Source organism: Leguminivora glycinivorella, chromosome 2 (genome assembly GCF_023078275.1).
Source record: "Leguminivora glycinivorella isolate SPB_JAAS2020 chromosome 2, LegGlyc_1.1, whole genome shotgun sequence".
Taxonomy (NCBI): domain Eukaryota; kingdom Metazoa; phylum Arthropoda; class Insecta; order Lepidoptera; family Tortricidae; genus Leguminivora; species Leguminivora glycinivorella.
The window spans coordinates 7154493-7175545 of NC_062972.1; the positions used below are offsets into that span (position 1 = coordinate 7154493).

Sequence of the window (21053 nt, forward strand, 5' to 3'; positions counted from 1 at the left end):
GACACTCAATGCCACCAACTTAACCACAAGTAAATATCCTATGCTGTTTAAGTCTATTATTTAAACACTGTTAAAAAGTTCACCATGAAAACAAAAAATCAGTCAGTCTCTTAAAACATACGGTTTAAAGTTTAAACATTTTTCTTTGTGAATGAGTCTCGTCTTATTTTTATATTGGTGGCCAAGAAGTACACAGGTCTTCTGGGGTATGCGATCATTGCTGCCCATGGACATCGGAAACACCAGAAGGGTTGGAGGTGCGATGCCGGCATTTAAGACGGGAGTATAATATTTTATTGAAGGTTAAATTGGTCAGAGTTTCCGAAAATACCGCAGGGCGCCAGTTCATGCCACAGTTTGACTCACCTGACTCGATGTACCTAAAACCGTGGACAAGTACTACTGTGATTATGTCTGTTCATTATATTTATATTTAAAAAAAAAACATAATTTTATTAAAAGCTTTATTTAAATAAATAAAATCCAACCAATTGAACCAACTAGCAAACAACCAACATTCAAGCTTTCAGAGTGGCATCTAACTCTCCACTGGCTTGCAGTTCTTTGATAATATCTAGCCCCCCAACCAGTTCACCTTTGACATAAAGTTGGGGGTAAGTTGGCCAATCAGAGTACTCTTTTAGGCCTTGGCGAACTTCCTCGTCAGTCAGTATATCAAAAGTGCCATATTGAACCCTGAAATGTAAACAATATGTCATGATAAGATATCATTTATTTGTCGATTTACTTTTATCGCCAACCTAATTTGATCACTATTTAATAGCGATTGTTATTTATCAAGCAGGTTATCTAGTCAAGTCCAATACTGGTAATGGAATATTGTAAACTTTATAGATGAAAGAGAAGTACCATTTTTGGGCAGTGAAAATTTTCCTTTGTTAAATAGTCCATTTCATTACAGTTTTATAGCCAAAGATAATTCAAATGAATAGGACCAACTACATACCCCGTTCCATTCAGAATCTGAATCAAGGTCCTGCTGAATCCACATCTAGGTGTCTCTCTGTTGCCTTTCATGAATACCATTACATTATGTTTATTGATCAGTGCCTTGAGCCTCTCCTCCAATGGCTGTTGTGGTGTTGTGATAGCTGGAGCTGCCTTCCCGAGGCTGTGAGCCTTTACCTTTGAAGTAATTTGTGCGGCGTCTGCACCATCCACTCTGTCCACTTGTGATCCATTTTTGAATAAAATTACAGTTGGTACTGAATCAACCTAAAACACAATTTAATATTTAACAAATTTTGTTATGTATAAAAAATTCATAGACATATTAGAGGAGTTTTGTTGCTGAAATATTTAATGTTGCTCAAATAATTATTATTTGGAGCTAATGTAGTATCTTTATTCCATTCATAATATATTATAATAAATTTGCATACAACAAAATGTTATATGTTACAGAGTATGAAACATGAATTTGTAATTTACATAAAATGCAAGCACGGATCCAGCTTCGTGCCCAGGGGGACACACGTGGTAAAGGCCCAGGCCCCAGGGAAGGGTCATGTGGTCTATTTCTATGGCCAACCTAGGCTCCAGGGGGGGGGGTCATGACCCCCATGACCCGCCCCTTGGATCCGCGCATGATAAAATGTGAGTGTGCACGGGGAAACATCCCACTTTGTTAATTGCTATAAAGCCGCTTTGTCAGTTTATTCATATAAAGATACAAGTAAATCTCACCTTAATGGTAACTGACAAAGTGGGATGTTTTACTAAACACACACATAAATATAAATACCTTATAAGATAATGAGATTTCAGATAGGTTCTCAGCATCACAAACACAGAACTTAGCTCCACTACCTTGGATTTCTGGAATTTTAGAAAGTTCTTTGAGCACCTCTGTGACTTGGCCACATTGGTCTGCCCATTCGGCTGAAAAATGGGCTACTGTCAATGTAGGAGATCTGCAAATAAATTAAAAATACATAGTACCTAGCATACCATACATTAACTACTAACAACTAAGCAGGGGATCTAAGTATGTTTATAACGAAAAACCATTGAGTTTTGCAGATACTGTCATATTCATGTTAATCATGTTAGATGTTTACATAATGGTGAAGCATGGTTTGATCTTGACCTCCAGGAGTTATCATAAAAACGTCACCTGACACAATAGAAGTTTCTTACGCAAAATTTATGTTTTACATACAATGTAGTTTGTTTTACATACAGTGTAGTAGTAATAAATCTTAAGAAAATGTTCGGTTTCTAGAAAATAACCTAACCTGGCATCAAAGGTCACGATGAATATAATTTAATTGTCGAATAATCACATGGAAATAATCTGTCATAGAAGTTGTGTTTCAGAATTAACCACTAACCTTATCAAATTTTGGAAGTTTTCCGCAGAATCAACATTGGTAACAGACATTTTAAAATTAGGTTACTTCTGTAAGACCGGAGAACAAGCGCAGATCAATAAATATGCACTGCGGCTTCTAGCACTTTTGGAGCTTATGTATCACTCAGAATAGAATAATTGCATTCATGAAATAACTTCTAGTTCCTTCGAATTAAATTTAAAGAACAACAACACAACCAAACAGAAAAGACTACGTGACGGTGACGGATGACAAATTGTCAAAACTCGAAAATTTTTTTCCGGGAGAATAGAGGCGGAAAAGGGGAAAGGAAAACAACTGTCGAAGCTCTGTCAAACAATTCTGTGAGTAAATAAGAACAAAGAAAACTATAGGTATCCTTTTCTCTAGCACCCTAAAGAAAAGGATACATATAGTTTTCTTTGTTCTTATTTACTGACAGACTTGTTTGACAAAGATTTGTTTATTCTTTTTTATTAATTTTAATTTTCTTTTTGTGTATTTTAATTGTTTTTAGTTATTGTTTTATTTTATACAAATATGTCAACTTAAGCCCTTTTTACATTGTTTGCCTCATCTTAGGATTCTTGGGTAATGTTGTAAGTCTTGCGAATGAAATTTCGAAAAGTTGTAGCAAAACAAAATATTTTTGCATATTAAAAAAATAAAATAAATAGGAAAACATATTAGTAAAAAAGCTCTCATCATGATTTGAACCCGGGACCTCTTGCTCCGTAGGCAGGGTCACTACCGAGAAAGCTAAGAGATTGTCAAACTCTTAGGGCCCGCGCAGACGGGCGACGCAACTTTTTTGTCTGCGGCGATCGGTCTATGGGCTAGTATGAAAGTGCGCACACGTTGCGACGCAACTATTTTGTCTGCGGGTTCGGCGACAAGCCTGCGACGCAACTGTCTCCTTCCCTATTGGTTTCAATGCAAGTGCGCACACGGCGACAAAATAGTCGCCGGTCGGTTGTCATTTTGACAGTTATCACTCAACCGCCTGGGCGAACGTATGTTATTATTCGAAAAAAATATAATTTTAAATGCCGCTTGTTGAAGTCGACATTAATATCTGTCGTTTAATTGAAGAAGTAGAGGAATATGACAAGAATTTAATAGAATATTCCGACAATATTGAGAAAATGATGTCGGGTTGTAAAATTCTAACCAGTTCATCATAACTTTTAAACACTCATTCTGAAGTACCAAACATTTTTTTTGGATAGGCTCTCAATTTCATGAAAAAAGAAAAAGTTGCGTCCGTAGAATCTTCTTAGTAGTCTGTGATTGCGTCGCTATCGTTCCCGTGTGCGCACCTTGGAAATTGTCGCAAGGAGTGACGACAGAGACAAAAAAGTCGTCGAGCGACTTTGTCGCCCGTCTGAGCGGGCCCTTATGTACCTGCGATTGCAGCGCCACCTATCTTTTCTTTTATATTATGTGCACTTATGATACTTAAAGCTTTTGCTCCTTACCTGTAATCTCCATATTTCATTTGTCAATTTTGTTAATCAGCTAACTTCACTCCTTGACATTTATCGAACTTCACGTTGTTCCTGATCATGGTGGCCAACAAAAAATAGAAATGACAAATAACCACATAACAGATAGCACATTTCTTCACAACGGTTTATTACGTGTCTCAAACATAACTGTCAACTGTGTCAACTGTCATTGCATTTGGCTAATGGTTTCACACGGCTTTTCTTTTGTGTGAGGTTAATAGAAAATATGCTATAGTTGCGTTTCCAAGCAATATTTACAACTAGTTATTGTATTGGTCCGATATTTCTCACAAAATGGCATCAGTTTCTACCGCTCCAGCGCCGGGTATGCACCAAATCGACTTGTCTAAGTTAAATCTTCACCAGTTGGCTCAGCTCAAGCAACAACTGGACCAAGTAAGGCATTTCTTATGATAAAAAATGTTAATATTGTATTACTGAAAGTTTATACTGTCTAAATAAATATATTAAAATAATATCCTAATGGTATTTCAGGAGCTAAATGTCTTCCAAGATTCTCTTTCAACTCTAAAGATGGCTCAAGGCAAATTCGTCGAGTCTGGCGAGAGCATGGACAAAATTACACCTAGCACCAAAGGCAAGAGTATTCTGGTACCTCTCACAGGCTCCATGTATGTGCCCGGTACCATAGCAGATACTGAACATGTAGTAATAGACATAGGCACAGGATATTATGCTCAAAAGGTGAGAATATTTTTTTACCTGGTTTTGTGCTTCTGGCTTGAAAAATGAAGAGGATATTTTGGTTAATGACAAGCATTTCTATATGTTTTTTCTTGAATTGTTCTCTTCCTTTATATAGGAGACTATTTTAGAATATATTTCTGATAAAGTTAACAAACCAGTCATTAGGGTTAATTTATTTTATTTGTGCAACTATAAATCTAAGTTGGTTGAAATATTTTCTGCCATATTTCATACCAATACTATAGATTGTGTTATTCATATTGTCATACTATGAAAGGTTAGATTTGTCGAATTTCTGCGTCATTGTGAATGAAAAAATCAATACAATTGCTACAATTTGTATCAGGTTTTAATTATATGCTTCTATAGCAATACTTTGTTTAATTCACAGGACATAAAAGGTGCTAAAGACTATTTCAAAAGGAAAACCCAGTTTGTAACAGAACAAATGGAGAAAATCCAAGTCATGGGTATTGAGAAATCAAAGGTCCGAGAAGCAATCTGTATGATGATGGAAATGAAGCTGCAGGCTCAAGCGCAGGAGCAGAAGCCTTCCACCTCATAACAATAGAACACACTGACTCGCTTGCTTGAATAACATATTAATTTAATTAATTATTTACTTTGTATTAATACTGGTATTAAAGACTATATTATGGAATTTCACAACATGTTTAATAAGGGTTTTCAGCAATAATAATGATATTTTATGAAGCATTTGTACAGTATTATGTCATACATTCTACAGCAAGAATAGGAAATACTAACATGCAGAATTAAATTTAGTGTATTTCAGAATGGCTAGTTTTTATTCTTCTGTGTAATGAGAATTATCTAGTTGTATTTTACATCTCTTCATCTAAATTATTAATTGATTGTCAATTGATTTGCTTTGAGTTCTGTTTGAAAAATGCTTTTGTAACTAATGTGAAAATGCTTGTAAGGTCTTTAATTGGAAAACATGTTTTATCAATCACAACAGGATTTTTATTTAGGCCTTAAAGGCTTAACAGATAAATGTTTTGATCTTGTTTGAAGGAAATTAATTGTCTTTTCCTTTACTGCATTATGAATTAATTAAAAAAAGTATAACTTTATTCATATTTATAATTATAACCTCAAATTTTAAATATGGAACAAACAGATAAGGGAGTCTTTTTAGGTTTTGACTGTTTTGATTTCTCAGACTAAAAAAATTTGGTAGGATAGGTCTAGGGATAAAATAAATAAGGTAGTCAATAAACATTGTGACACCAAATGATTTATTTTTTTAATAGGCCAAAATGATAGCGCTGATATCTACAATATAATGACTTACTGTAAACTATCTTATACGTATCTACAATGTCTTATACCCACAAAACAATATTACCTAAATAAGGCAACGACTATTCCTTAGAATTGTAAACAATTTTCTAATAATAGTAATGTAAAATCAAATTTTAATTTAAATAACTGTTTCTTACCATGAACACGTGTTGTGTTAGATACGAGATAGTAATTATACCGTAATGTGAACTGTACATTGATATCAATTTCATTTGTGAGCAATGCATTGTACAGTAATCGGCCATAAAGAACGCACATTGGTCTTTGGAAAGAGACAATTAACGTCCCATTAGCAAGAAAGAGACAACGCTCTACGAAGACGAAAAACCGATGTGCATTCTTTATGGCTGTTTACTGTATAATAGTAGGAAAGCTTCAGATATCTAATGCTGAAAGGCTACCGGGAAATGATCTGGCACGTTTAAATGTAGGTTTTTCTCGAAAACGTAAGTCCTAGCGTATTTATACATCACAAATAATTTAAGAATGTACCTATATATTATAAATATCGTTAATTGCGCGCGCTACACATTTTTGGAAACTTCGCACTTCACATGGAGTCTTGTAATAATGATCATATGTAGGTATTTATGTCTAGATACAGATCACTTGTCACGCTGAGCTGCCGTCCCTCACCATTCATAGGTGATCACCAATGTGTCGAAGACTATAGTCTTAAGCCTAAGGTTTTGAGTTTAAGCTGTTTTAAGCTTTTATAACTTAAACTGAAGACGGCATCGGCATCATATTATGCAGAAAATTCAAATTGAACTACATAGTATTAGGTACCACGTGAATGTAATACACTGCATCACAATTCGAAATAAAGATGTAGTGTAGTGGATTCACACCGCAGCATTCACAAGGGTACCATCGCTACAAGTTACATAGCCACTGGTGGTTTGCTCAGTTCTCAAGCAAATGTGTAGCGCGCTTTAGCGTACAAAGTTAACTTCAGCTTAACACTTAACTATGTTTTGTATGCGGTGATCAATTATCTACCAAGATTATTTTTTATCCCAAATATCGACTGATATCAGCACCTAACTTACGCAATATTATACGTTAAAAATATGTATTACAAGGTATTGAAACTCCTAAATAAGTAGTTCACTAGGTATGTACACTTTATTACATTAACGTTACCTTAAGCCTTAAATATTAACCACTGCCTTAGGCGAATCTACACGTCGGTGTATGTATATGTAGACACCATATCCCTTAATTATAAGCCTTTTATTGTACATTATAATAATTGCCGTTCGCTATAGGTCACGCAGCGAGAGCGGGGGCGATTACTGTAATTACCTCGTGTGTACATACTTGAGGCGTATGAATAAGAGGAAACGATTGGCGCCCGGTCGCTGCCCCATAGCCATAGGGCACTACGTGTGGTTACACGAACAGATCACTCGCCTGCTCGGCGAAGTCCTTGTCTCATATAGTGTAGTACTCTGGGGCAAAGTCGTTGGCGAGGTTACTCAGGAAATGGAAGTCCGAGGATGAGTTGGAGTTGTCTCCGGCGCCGGCGGGCGCCGCGTGCGTCGCTTCGTAGAACTGCTGGAAGGAGCCGTAGCCCTCTCCGCACTCACCCGCGTACCCCTCGCCGCTCGCCCCGCTCGCGCCCGCGGTATACTGCGCCCCGGCCCCGCCAGCTGCTGATGGCTGTTGCCCAGCATACACACCGCTTGCCTCGTAGTAGGCACCTTTAGCGTAGTCGTTTCCATGTGAATTCTTCTGTGCCTCGCTTCCATAATAACCGTGCGCGTGCTCGTGCTGTGAGCCCTCGTGGTAATGGTACCCGTAATGGCTGTTAGCGTAAGCCATGGCCTCAGCCGGGTAGCCTTGGGCCTGGTCGTATCCCGGGTGTCCGTAACCGACTTGATCCTTTCCGTACGCCGCCGGGTATCCATAGTTTTGATACATTTCGTGAGGGTACGCTTGTCGGGATGCGATACCGTTAGCGGGTCTTCCTGATGCGGAAGTCTCCTGTCTAGCGTGCTGCTGGTTCCGTGCGTACGCGTGCTGCTCGGCATGCACAGCTGCTCCGTAATTATCGTAGTTTCTATTACTCTGAGAATACTGACCTATTTTCCCTACAAATTGTTTTGAATCCATGCGGAAGTCGGGATGAGGCACAAATTGTCCCGGGGGAGCGTTACCCCTTATAACGTATGATGGCATCGCGTTGGGTACTGCTTGCGGATGAGGCGGTCCGGGGGGCGCGTTCGGGGGCGACGGTCTCGGGTAGTGGCCGAGAGGACTCTGGTGCAGGCTAGACGGCGTGCCAGGGGTGGAGGAAGGCGTGAGGCTGACTGACGAGTATTTTGCGCCATCCGGTAGACCGATGGAGCCGAGTCCGTCCTTTGAAGACGACGGAGAAATTTTACAAGCCGTGGCGTCTAGAGACGGCGAGCGTTTCCTTGATTCTTGTTTAATTCTCTTGGCTAGACTTCGGGGAGGAGCAACGACTGATGCTCCCGGGGGATGAGCGTCACGTGAGTCGTCCTCCGCTAGCTTATCGAGCGATGAGGAGGAAGCGACGCTGGAAGCCCCGTCACTCGCAAAACTGTTGTTATTGGTAGCGCTGGGCGTGTTGTTGTTGCGTGTGCGGGAGGCCAGCTCCGGCAGTTCCTCTGTAGGCGAGCATAGGGCTCCGGGCGGCAGTTCGCACCCCTGGCAGCTCTTCTTGCCGGACAGGGGCCCGTCGTCATCCAGGAATTTATCCAGTCCCATTTTGGAGCTCTTGCCACCTTCGGATGTGGTCGAGTCTTTGTCGTCGCCATCTTCGCTTTTAGTTAGCGTTTGTCTCTTGTGTTTCATGCGTCGGTTTTGGAACCAAACCTTCACCTGAAACAAAAAAAAATTGGATAGGAGCTTTTGCAGTGTTTAATTTTATTATTCCTAACCGTGTATGTAGTCGCAATCATATTGAATTTGATATAACTTTTTATTTTTTTAAATTAGTTTGTGTTTTCAATAAATGAAGTAAGTAGGCAGGTAAAGGTGAATCTGATTTTACCTGTCTCTCGGTGAGGTCTAAGGAGGCGGCGATCTCTATTCGTCTCGGGCGACACAAGTACTTGTTGAAGTGGAACTCCTTCTCCAACTCCAGAAGTTGCGTGTTCGTGTAGGCTGTCCGCAGTCTTCGTGGTAGTCCATTTTCTGTAACAAGTATAGAAAATCATTATTTGAATAGTTTTATGAATTGGGATTTCTACAGTGAGATCATAAATTGTAATCTTTTTAAATAATACGATACAATAATGACATATCTCGCACGCAAATACTTGGCTTTTAACTTTCAAGATTTAAAATGAATTTCAGCGGAAACAAAATAATATCTAAGACTTTTCTTTATTTTTGCAAGAAAATTTAACTCCTGTGGGAGGTATTTTGTGAAATACTTTCCCAGTATAGTTGATTATAAATAATTCCTGGAAGCTTTCAATAATAGATGGCAAGTTACGCGGGCGCGCTTTCCTTTAATGTAATAACTTGATCGCATGTTAGAGCACCGCCCTTGACGCCATTGTGTCGAAACGTTTTTTATTTTACCACAAAATACGAATTGGAATTCGAAATTCAAATTACAAAAGGGCGGCGAATAATGGGGCGATCGCGTTTGCGTGACGAGCAGCCAGGAGTTGTCGCGGGGTTGTGCGGTCGATGCAGCGCTTATTTCGAGGGGGTAGGGGTTAGTTTGCGTTGTGTTATGGTTTTTGGAGCGTGGTGGGGTCGCTGCGCATGATTGACAAGGAACGTCAGGTCGCGGACGCCATTGGCCGGGGGAGCTGTCAGTCAAACTTGGAACTGCCCTTCGGTTCCACATGAATGCACCAGTGTACGAGTATATGGTAGATAGTGTTCAAAATGTACGTCATTCTATTCAAATTCAAATATTTTTATTATTATTTATTAGTAAATATATTCATAAAATCTAATAGACGAGGAACGATGAAACGATTATCATTGCCGAGAAAGTTCAGTCAAGTTCAGAGCAACCAAACTAAGTACCCACTTTAATATCAAAGTTCGTATTGTTCCAATGGCGGACGCTGCCGCACAATCGCGGGCACAAGTGAAACGGGGACTGCATAAATTAGAACAACATTACTAAATTATAAGTTAACTGGAGCTGAAACTCGATAGCCTCTGGTCACTGGTCGAGGTGGACAGTTGGCTACACAAGTGTTTCAACATATTATAGTATAAATTTTTCACCACAATATAATATATTTTATTTCTAGTTAATACCGACTTATGCCTTATATTTAGTGCAGTTTTATTTCCTGTAGCCAACGCATATAGTTAAGGAAATTTTACTATTTTTTCACACTGCGTTCTAACAGATGGAATATGGACGGATACATTATTTTATTAGGAATTTGGGATTCAAATAAGAAAATTTGATCCAAGTGGAGCAGATTATTATACATACCTTGGTTAGGTATAGGTACAGTATACCTCTAGCCGATTTTTTAAAGTACATACTATTATTAAGCGTTAAATATATCTCGTAGGGCTACGCCGTAGCTATTAGCCGAGGGACTACGAAAAACGAAAATTGAAATGTCCTTATTTGCCTCAATCGATCTTGCATAATAGATTAATATAATAGAAATAAGTCGTTTTTTTGACTTTTGGTTTCACAACGAAAACTGAGGCCCAAGAGCGGCTATTTTTGAACTTTACATACGACATAAGTACTAATATTGTTATAAATTTTAGACAATTTTATCGCCGACAAGCATGACTTTCGTGCGTGTGCGTGTGCGAGGGTTGGACGAAAGATGCAAGTCGGTAAGTTTTTGTCGTGTAATAGGGCCGCATAATTCCGAGAGGCTCGTATCGTATAATGCGCGCATTATCGCGTCCACTTCCGCGCCGCTGACCGCTGCGTTTGAATACGAGGATGTTCTGAGACAAATCTGTGGTCGCTATAAAATATAAAGCTTTGTTGTGTTGAGAACGACACAAATAAAGTACGAAACTTTTGGTTCTACTAAGTAACCGTTTGTAACGTTCTCGGCTCGCTATCAAGTAACGAATTGTTAATAGGTATGACGAAAATCGTGTAAGACTTTCAATTGTGTGTTTACCTTTTATTTGTGTCAAAGACATATATAACTCCGTATAGACAGATAAAGTCTAAGAAAAAAACGTACTTCAGTACCATACAGAAAAAGGTACGGTGGCCCAGATGGCATTACACCTTTGGGGTACGCTCAGCTAGATGGCGCTAATATTAATATTTGACATTTTAACACATATCAGTTATCAAGCTAAGAATATGGGCCTAATTGTCAAAACTGAGGTTCAAAAGTTCTAAGCCTGTGTCAAGAGATGGCAGTCTATGCACTGTGATTACACATTTTACTTCGACAGTAATACTCGATCCTCTTTGATTTGTGTGATGGTCAAATCGAGGGTTTAGATGTCGGTTGTAATCTAGATAGAAGCTGATAGAAGAAACAAACGTTCCCAAAAAAAAAAAACTTATTTTATGCTGAAATACTTGCTATTTTTCTATGGGCTTTTAATTTGTCATAAGATTTTATACCACGTCGGTGGCAAACAGGCAATAGATACAATAGCAACCAATAGGATCGAAATCGAAATAATTATGTAGGTACTTAGTTTTAAGTATTAGTAAATACATACGTATTAGCAAGCTGAAGTGGCAGTGGGCTGGCCATATTAGCCGTAGAACCGACAACCGTTGGGGTAAACGAGTTCTTGAGTGGAGACCGCGTCTCGGCAAGCGTAGTGTAGGACGGCCTCAGGCAAGGTGGAGCGACGATTTGCGCAGGATGGCTGGCAGCAGCTGGATGCGAGCAGCCGAAGATCGGAAACGGTGGCGTGAAATTGGGGAGGCCTATGTCCAGCAGTGGACTGCGATAGGCTGATGATGATGATGATGAAATACATACGATACGAATACGAAGTCTTAACACGCGAACGCGTTTAAATTCGGGAACCCTGCACAGGTAATAAATGACGTGTTACAGGCTTGTTTAACCCCCGGCAAGATTTACGGCGGATTAAGGGTCACTACATCACTTAAGTCAAGAGTCGCCGTGTCCCGGTCCGGCGCGGACGCCGGGGTGAAACGGAATGTTATTGAAATGTTTGCGGTCTCGTTGCAATTTGCGTACGTGGGGTTTGCTTTTTCTTGATACTTGCAGGTTTTCCACACCAATTGTAAGTTTCTGTTTGGTCCAATGGTTGACTGGTAGAGAATGCCTTAAGGCATTAAGTTCGCTATTTGTACTTTATCTATGGTAAACTGAATAATAAATGCTTTTAAGATTTTTGCTGTGACACAACACATAAGTCAAACATAAGTCGAGTTGCTGAGCTTCATTTAATAATATACGAGGGCTGATTGAAAAGTTCGCGGCTTAAGTATGAAATCAAAACCAAAGTTTTTTTATAATATTTTTATTTCTCTACGTAGTCCCCGTTAAGGTCTTTGCACTTATTCCATCTGGATTCCAAAGCCATTATACCACTTTTAAAAAAAAAATCCTCCAGGCCTTCAAAATAGGTATCCACTTCAGCTTGGACCTCGTCGTTGGTCAAAAATTTCTTACCAGCCATGTGTTTTTTTTAAGTTTGGAAATAAATGGAAGTCCGATGGTGCCAAATCGGGTGAATAAGGCAGATGCGGCAATAATTCAAACCCGCAATTATGAATTTCTGCCATTGACTTTAGTGACGTATGCACGCGTGCATTGTCCTGGTGGAAAAGAACTTTCTTTGTCAGCACTCCAGGTCTTTTTACTTTCAAAGTCGACGTAAAAGTCGACGTAATCGACGTAAAAGTTCGCAATAATAGTCCGAGTTTATAGTCGTACCTTTTTGGAGATAGTCAACCATTATTACACCCTTTGCGTCCCAGAACACTGATGCCATAACTTTATTTGCCGACAAAATGGCCTTTGCCTTTTTGGGTGGCGGAGATCCAGCACGAACCCACTGTTTTGATTGCTGTTTAGTCTCGGGCGTATAGTGGTAGACCCATGTCTCATCCATAGTAACATATCTGTCCAAAAAGTCTTGAGGGTCTGCTTCATACAGGTCTAGACAGTCGCGTGAAATTGTTAGACGAGTGATTTTTTGTTCCACTGAAAGGAGCTTTGGAACCCATCTCGCCGACACCTTGGAAAACCCTAATTCGTTAACTATAATGTTTTGAGTTTTTTCATAGGAGATGCCTACGATGTCGGCTATTTCTCTCACTTTTAACCGTCGGTCTTGGATTACCATTTTGCATACAGTTGCCACATTATTTGGATTGGTCGCAGTAGTTGGCCTCCCGGAGCGAGGGTCATCTGCGATACTGACTCGTCCCCGCTTGAATTCAGCTGCCCACTTTTTTACCATCGTATATGATGGACCGGATTGTCCTAATGTACACTGCATATCTTCATAAATTTGTTTCGCAGTCAATCCTTTTTTATGAAGATATTTAATTACATCACGTTGCTCCAAATTGTCCATTGTGAAAAAACTGCTTACACGTATTTTTAAATGAGAGGAAAAACTTATTTTAAAATATTGCATTTAATTAAAATTAAAATTTCGCGGGATGACAAGAGTCTTGTCTGACACGCCGTGGGAGACGGACGCATCCCCCGAGAGCCCAAAGTTGTAAAACCTCGGCCAAAACAAAGGAACCCGCGATAACCCTACGGGTGGCAAGTGCGACAACTAGCCGACCGCAACCTACGCCAAGTTCCTTACGCGTCCAAATTGCACAAATAGTTGCTTATAGGTTTCACGTTACGAGTGTATTGTGTGTTATTTACATAATCATTTAGATTTACCTCATTTATAGAGACAGTGTTAGATCTATTTAGAATCACGAACCTCTTCCCGCGTTACGAGTGTGCAGTGTGTTTACATTCCTACAGTGTCTGTGGCTCAATCCTAGGGACAGTGTTAAATCAATAACTTATAGGGACACCAGATCTAGCAGCGAACTAGCCTAGTGTGTGACTCTCGCTCTCCCAGACCGGGCCAACTTTCCCGCGCCCGGCGCCTACGATCCAACGCCGAGGAACAGCAGCTGCTGCCAACTACACCTCCATGACCAAACTGGTGAGCTCGTTCCATCTCTGCTAGACCTTAGCACTAACACCAGTACTGCAGTATACTCAGTCCACTAGGTCCACGAGTCACAACGTACATATCACAAACGAACCGGTACAGAGACATAGCGGGGGTGATACACCACAACCAGCCGACTACAACTATTATACATGCCTAGTTCACCCGGAGTATACATACTGTTCCTAAGTACCTAACATATAAGTACCTAACTTATTTGTACACCCGTAACGCGACCATACTACTTAATGGACAAACCTCATAGGCATCGTATACCTGTCCAGTGTCCATACCTATAATATACTTCAGCTAATAACACCCTTATGAAACATTTCATTTTCCAATATTATTCATCTATTCATAAAATAATAATTTGCACATTACGTTTCCAAATTTACAACATTAATTTCTATTAGGTATAGTTAGCATAATTTATTTCATAATTATTTTTAGGTAATCTATAGCATTAATACCACCGTAGTTCTGTAATTTGTTATTCAAGTGGTATAAATAAATCTCGTAGGTATAAAATTTGTATAGTTTAATCTTTATTTCATTTAATTCCGAGTAAGAATGTTTTCTTAGGTATACTTGTGTAGTAATTACTAATTACTACGTTAGCCTTAATATTGCCTAGGCCTACACACCACATTACCTTGCGCCAAATATCAATTAGGTACCATACCTCTTGTACCCTTCTAACGAAGGACTCTTCCGAGACGAGATATCGCAGCCTGGAAGGCACATTAAGCATACAAGTACAAGCTTCATATTAAGTCATAATAGCAGCACCCGCGGACACAGACATTCGGAAATACTAAACAGCAAGATTCAAAGCACAAAAAACCCGGACCTTTCTTGGGAACAATTTGGATAACTTATACAACATAATAACAAACTCATTGCGCACCCAACTCATAAAACAAACCAATAACTTCCCATTAAAGAAAAGGATAAATTTCCCCCATAAAAAACGATGACAACTCCTTAGTAGAAACGCACACATATGGCGTCCAGCCCCAGCCATCACTTTGCTGTCGAACACGGTCATAAACGATAAATTACGTAAAACTCTATTCATGCAGGGTTGTTTATCTGACTCGCATTGAGCCGTATTGTCTTTACCCCGGGGCACTCGCTAGACCGTAATTATTCCCACCAAAAAATCGGGATCCTTGGACAACTTTACACCACGAACAGGAAACTACGAGTCAAAGAAGAAGGATAACTATACAAATACATTTCGAACGTTAGCTATATCACAGTTATAAAAAATTGTATCTGTATGTACTACCCATTCATAAGTAAGTAGTATACATAAAAAACGCAACGGGCTACTCAATCGTGGCGCAGTCACACAGTTAGAAACTAATGTTAGTAAACAGAAATAAATATTAATTAGGCACCACAAGGCCCGAAAGCCATTGCACACTACTGAAAAATAACCTAAATCACACCATACCCTGTAAAACAGTATAATCCCAGAAAGCGCAAGTACTGCATACCTAATAAACATTACTTAATTCTATAAGCACACAGCAAATATTATACACTTAATTATATTCTTTACTATATAAGTTAATTAGCATAACCCAAGTTCTATGTAATTAGATACGTAGTTTGGTACAAGCTCACTTTTATTTGTAAGTTGAACTCTAGTTTTAATGTTGTTTAGGTCAACATAATCAGTAATTAAATTGTTCATTAGTTAATGGTTAGTAATAATAATTCAACCAAACATTACTTAGCCCTAATATAACATATAAGTACATCACACTAAGTTGCACGAACTGCATGACACATTAGTAAGAAATTAACCCTAAACATAAATTAGACACATAAGTCCTCCCCACAGCATACTCTAGCAACGCCAAATGCAACATCAAATACAAGCCCCAACATGGATAACAAAATCATAAAGATACAAGGCGACGGGAATTGCCTATACCGCGCACTAGCCCACCAAATAAACGACCTATATGACCTAACATTTGACTACCAGGCAATCCGACGAGATCTCGCGCGATATGTGGAAGAAAATAAAAACGACCCTAAAATACATATGGCAATCATGAGCAACCTGGACACCTTTGCGCAAAACGCAGAAATCGACAATTACATAAAATCACAATACGTAGATGGTACATGGGGTGGCACCGATATACTAATTGCAGCGGCTGATTATTATAGCATAAATGTAAAAATATTCCAGGGATCCCCTCCACAAGAAACAGCATGCTTTTCTCCCACCATACCACATGACGCGGTCGGTAATATAGGCCTTATTTTTAGTGGCAATCACTACGACTGTTTTGAAAGCCATCTAGGAGTATTAACGAGAAATATACCACATAACGATCTCAGTCTTACGGCTGGAACTGGGACCCCAGAAGATATACCCGATAAGACCGGCTACAGAATTACCCGCACCAAACCGCGGCCTGCCACCCATAAACGTGATGTAGAAAACATAAACGTGGCCACTTGGAACGTAAGAGGTGCGGCGACACAAATTAAAAAACGTGACATTGACTCACTACTGGAAGAAAAGTCAATCCACATCGCATGCTTACAAGAAACACATCTCAAATCTGGCACACTCGACTCAAAACACTACACGTGGAATCTTAGCGGAAACAACAACAGAAGAGGCGTAGCCATACTAATCAGAAAAAACACCGGGCTTAAGCTAAACTGGTCAAAAGAAAACACAAACAACATGGTGGCCTCAATAGACACATCTAACGGACACACACTATTTATTATCACAACCCACTGGTCTAATGCAGCGTCTGCCGCCGCCAATGACCTAACACGCCTTCTACAACTGTTAGATAAGAAACCAAAGAATGCAACACCTATCATCCTAGGAGACTTGAACGCTCACATTGGCCTCAAAGACACAACTGCACTTCGGGATCAAAAACTAATAGGCAGGAACCTCTTTCATGAAAAGACTAACGACAACGGGGAAATCTTATTAGACCTGATTCGCAGGGAGAAATTCCGATTAGAAACTTCTTTTGGACGGACAAGCTGTAAACTGACTTGGAGGTCAGGAGAGAAAAGGTCTCAAATCGACCATATAATGACAGACGCAAGAAGTCGACCCATATTTAACTTTATCAAAGGGGAGTACACACACTTATCTGATCACAAAATGATATGGGGTAATCTGAAACAAAGACACGGTTTAACCCGTAAGAAAGTTTCTTATCAGACAACCAACGAGACGATAACCGACGAATTCAACTACAGGACCCTTAATTACGAACTGCTCCAAAACAGCTCAACAGTTAAAGAATACCAAGGTTGCCTTATGGATCTAACTGAGAAAAGCAGAGCGGAGAGAACAATGCCACTACCGTGGGACAACATCATGAACATCATGAAAACTGCCGCTAATAAGACCCTAAAATATCAACCTAACTACTCCACAGAACGCAAAGAGGCACTAACAAATCTACAAAAGGCAAAATTTCAAAGTAAACAACACCCACAGGACCCATCAGTTAGAAACAATCTCAGAGAGTGCAGGCGTCGTTTAGAAACGATCGAAGCAGCAGACGACGAAAAAGAATGCAAAGCGTTCTTCAGGGGGCTAGCCAAAACACACCCATCGATGAGAATGAAGATCACTTACGACTTCTACAGAAGACATAAACAAAAAGAAAGACGGCAAATCAAAAACACTTTTATCCCAATGTCAAAATGGGAAAACGAACTAGACAACATGGAGGGGCCTTTCATTGACGGACTCACCGAGGAGGACCCATCAGAACTAGGAGAGGACCCCACAATGGAGGACATTGATAAGATCATCAGCCAAATGAGAAACGGTACCTCCCCCGGCATCGATCAAGTGGTCACGGAATTATACAAAGCAAACACCTGGGAGCTAAAATCCGAGATTCTAGGACATATAAAAACGGCTTGGACAAAAAACGTTTTGCCGGCCACCTGGACACAGTCAGTCCAAGTACCCCTCCCAAAAAAATCTAATCCGAGAACGATTGACGACTACCGACGCATCTCTATCTGTACTACCGGCTACAGAATATACGCCAACTTTCTTTTAGCAAAGTTAGAAGAATCAACCAAGGAACTTGGTAATTACCAGGCAGCATTCCTGAAAAACAGATCCACAGACGACCACATGTTCACCCTACGGAGAGTTTTGGACGAAGAGTGGAAAGCAGGCAACAAAACGTACGTTCTATCAATCGACCTGGAAAAAGCCTTCGACACCGTGGACCTAAACGCCCTCAGGGACATACTATTGAGTAGAACAAACAGAGCTATGACCAACAGAATAGTCAAAGCGGCCATGAACGAATTAACCTGTATAAAATGGTTCGGGCAACAAACAAGGTGGATTAAAAAAGGCAAAGGCGTCAAACAGGGGTGCCCTCTTTCTCCCAGGTTATTTACGATACTAATGGATGACGTATTCATAACCCTTGAAGAAGAGCTTCCCTTTGTGAAGCTCAACCAGGACCAAGAAATACAATTACCTATAATTTTGGCATTTGCGGACGACGTAATCATTATTTCTAATTGCCAGCAACAGCTTCATACCATTTACGATAAAGCCAAATCCTTATTCGAAACGGTAGGCCTCAGAGTGAATGAGACTAAAACTAAATTACTAGTGAGAGACCCAGTAAATACAAACCAAAACCAGGGAACCTTCGTCACCCTCGGTAGCTCACTAATCTCCCCAGTGAACGAAATTAGATACCTAGGAACATACATCACGTCTACGCTATCTAGAAATAACACAGTTCACACACGTTGCAAACAGGCTCTACGAAACGCTAAAATTCTTACTAAATTCGTCAAAGAATCTAGAATGCAATGGCAGATCACACTTCTACTATATAAAATGGTCATCGAACCTACCATCACATACGGGCTCAAGTGTGCAGCCCTTACTAAAGCCAATAGATCCAAACTCAGACGCTATGAGCGAATAATATTAAGAGACATGATAAACAAGTCAGGAACAGCACCGAAACCAGCTAAGATTCGAGATATCCTCAACGGTAAAACAATCACAAAGAGGATAAAATGCCTCCGAATGTGCTACCTAGGACACATCCTAAGACGCCCTAAACCCCACCTCTTAGAGGCCGCCTATAGATACAGAGCCAATAAACTTAAAGTGGGCAGACCTATCTACACGTGGGAAAATTCACTGATGCAAGACATGGAATATTACCCCAGACATCCTTCCGAATGGCTCAACATGGCAGAGGACAAAAGCCAATTCGTAAAAGCAGCAAGAGAAATTTATACACTAGAAGAGACCGACAGCGAATCAGAAGAAGAAGTAGACCATCGAATCGACGAGCAGCCAGAATTCTAAGATTATATTGCATACAGCTAACTCGAAACAAGTTAGTTAGCTAATCGAAACTAAAACGAGGAACAGACATATTAATTTTCTAACGCTCTCCTTTAATGACTTAACCTACCCCTCCTACCTTCCAATATTGGCTCAAGGCTGCATAGCCGGCTGATTGACTATCCTCCCCCTATCCCTGAGCGTGTCACTCCCCACAAAACTACGCCCCCTGGTACGCCGGCTAGTCCGGAGCAGGCATGTCCTGGCTGGGTACGGCGTCTCTTGTCTTGTCTTGTCTTGTAATTAAAATTTCGCGGGATGACAACTAAATAATGACAGTTCAAAATGACGGCAGAAAAAAGAAACTAAGTTTTTTTTTAATGGTCAGGCCGCGAACTTTCCAATCAGCCCTCGTAGGTAATACATTCCTGTTTAGTTATCTAATGAACAATGAACCCAAGGCATAAACTTTAATGTTTTTTTAAACTTTTCCAACAAATAAATTGATTCCTTCAACTAGCAACACAACCTTGTAAATTATCTTCTTCATCTATTCGACTATATAGCGACATAACATACATACAAAAATAACATTCAGTCGAATTGAACCTCCTTCTTTTTTTTGAAGTCGGTTAATAAAGGAGATAAAAAGTGATCTTAAAATTTCCTCCTCTATCGTGATATTTTGGTAATCTTGTATATCGTCACTACTTTTAAAAAATCTCGTATCTGTTCGCTGTTCCTCAAACTTAAAACGCGGTAAGTCTAAAATATGCATTCCATACATACGACTTTGAAGATGGTCCTGAATGTTATGTTATGTTGTTAGTTCGTATCAAAATAAATACGGAACTGAAAAAGTTATTAAATCTGAATCGGGATCCATATTAAGGACACGTCAGTACACAAAACATTCAACAATGTAATTAGGTTATAGATTTGCTAAGAGTAAATTAAAACGTATAATTTTCAAAATATTCTCCTTCAGATTTGGTGCACGAAAGCAAATATATCGTCACTACTTTTAAAAAATCTCGTATCTCACGCTCTTCCTCAAAGTTAAAACGCAGTAAGTCTATATGCATTCCATACATACTTACTACAATTTTCTTTTCATTGACAGACGAAGGTACAAGTTTATTTAAAAGTAGTGACGATATGTGATAGTGAGTAGCTATAACGCGATATCAAACCGATTCAATAAATCAGCACAACAAAAGATTCACGACAAAGACGAATGCCCAGACCTATTGCTACAATTAAGTGTAAACTACTCGCGTGCGTGGAGAAGAGCCGGAGGCAAGTCGGAATAATTAATCAAGAGCCGGTAAAGGATTAATTAGTGCTGGGCAGTTGGCGGTCGACCCATTAGATCGACGCCCCTCTTTAAATGTCGTGGCCACATTTGTATTGCACGTATTGGGAGATAGTTTTGATACTTGTGATGCTTGCCTTTGTATACAGGTTTAAGGGTCCCCCAATATACCTCCGTTCTTCTTCCGCCATTGTTACTGTTAGGGTCCCCCCACATCTAGCGTCTCGCGAGCGTAGCGTCGGGCCAGCTGTATGGAAAAAGACGCTGCGTCGACGTTGCGTCGACGTCGCGCCGACGCGGTGTCAGGATTTGCCAAAACAGTTGGCCCGACGCTACGCTCGCGAGACGCTAGATGTGGGGGGACCCTAACAGTAACA

General features: G+C 39.9%; 3 protein-coding genes across 3 annotated transcripts in view; 1 reads left to right on the forward strand and 2 right to left on the reverse strand.

Moving 5' to 3' along the window:
• Nucleotides 1-450: 450 nt before the first annotated feature.
• Nucleotides 451-2619, reverse strand: LOC125241008 (glutaredoxin-3). Its single transcript, XM_048149274.1, has 4 exons — nucleotides 2355-2619; nucleotides 1766-1934; nucleotides 968-1236; nucleotides 451-696 (listed from the first exon to the last, which is right to left on the reverse strand). Exons 1-4 carry the CDS (start codon nucleotides 2402-2404, stop codon nucleotides 519-521), a joined length of 666 nt encoding a protein of 221 aa, XP_048005231.1. The 5' UTR covers nucleotides 2405-2619; the 3' UTR covers nucleotides 451-518.
• Nucleotides 2620-4031: 1412 nt separating this feature from the next.
• On the forward strand, nucleotides 4032-5549 carry LOC125238107 (prefoldin subunit 5). Its single transcript, XM_048145396.1, has 3 exons — nucleotides 4032-4258; nucleotides 4358-4567; nucleotides 4962-5549. The coding sequence occupies exons 1-3, from the start codon at nucleotides 4157-4159 to the stop codon at nucleotides 5133-5135; spliced, it is 486 nt and encodes a 161-aa protein (XP_048001353.1). The 5' UTR covers nucleotides 4032-4156; the 3' UTR covers nucleotides 5136-5549.
• A 262-nt stretch (nucleotides 5550-5811) lies between these two features.
• Nucleotides 5812-21053, reverse strand: part of LOC125238097 (homeotic protein proboscipedia) — a 76537-nt gene continuing 61295 nt past the window's right edge. The window contains exons 3-4 of the mRNA XM_048145388.1: nucleotides 8922-9064; nucleotides 5812-8749 (exon numbers count right to left, since the gene is read on the reverse strand). Coding sequence (XP_048001345.1) covers nucleotides 7337-8749; nucleotides 8922-9064 — 1556 coding nt within the window. The 3' untranslated portion in view covers nucleotides 5812-7336. The remainder of the gene's footprint in view (nucleotides 8750-8921; nucleotides 9065-21053) is intronic.

Coding starts and splice junctions, on each gene's coding strand:
- LOC125238107 (XM_048145396.1), top strand. CDS start 4,157: ATGGCATCAGTTTCTACCGCTCCAGCGCCGGGTATGCACCAAATCGAC. Junction 4,259..4,357: donor TCAAGCAACAACTGGACCAA/GTAAGGCATTTC, acceptor ATGGTATTTCAG/GAGCTAAATGTCTTCCAAGA. Junction 4,568..4,961: donor CAGGATATTATGCTCAAAAG/GTGAGAATATTT, acceptor TTTAATTCACAG/GACATAAAAGGTGCTAAAGA.
- LOC125241008 (XM_048149274.1), bottom strand. CDS start 2,404: ATGTCTGTTACCAATGTTGATTCTGCGGAAAACTTCCAAAATTTGATA. Junction 1,935..2,354: donor AACTTCCAAAATTTGATAAG/GTTAGTGGTTAA, acceptor ATTTATTTGCAG/ATCTCCTACATTGACAGTAG. Junction 697..967: donor CAGATTCTGAATGGAACGGG/GTATGTAGTTGG, acceptor TTTACATTTCAG/GGTTCAATATGGCACTTTTG.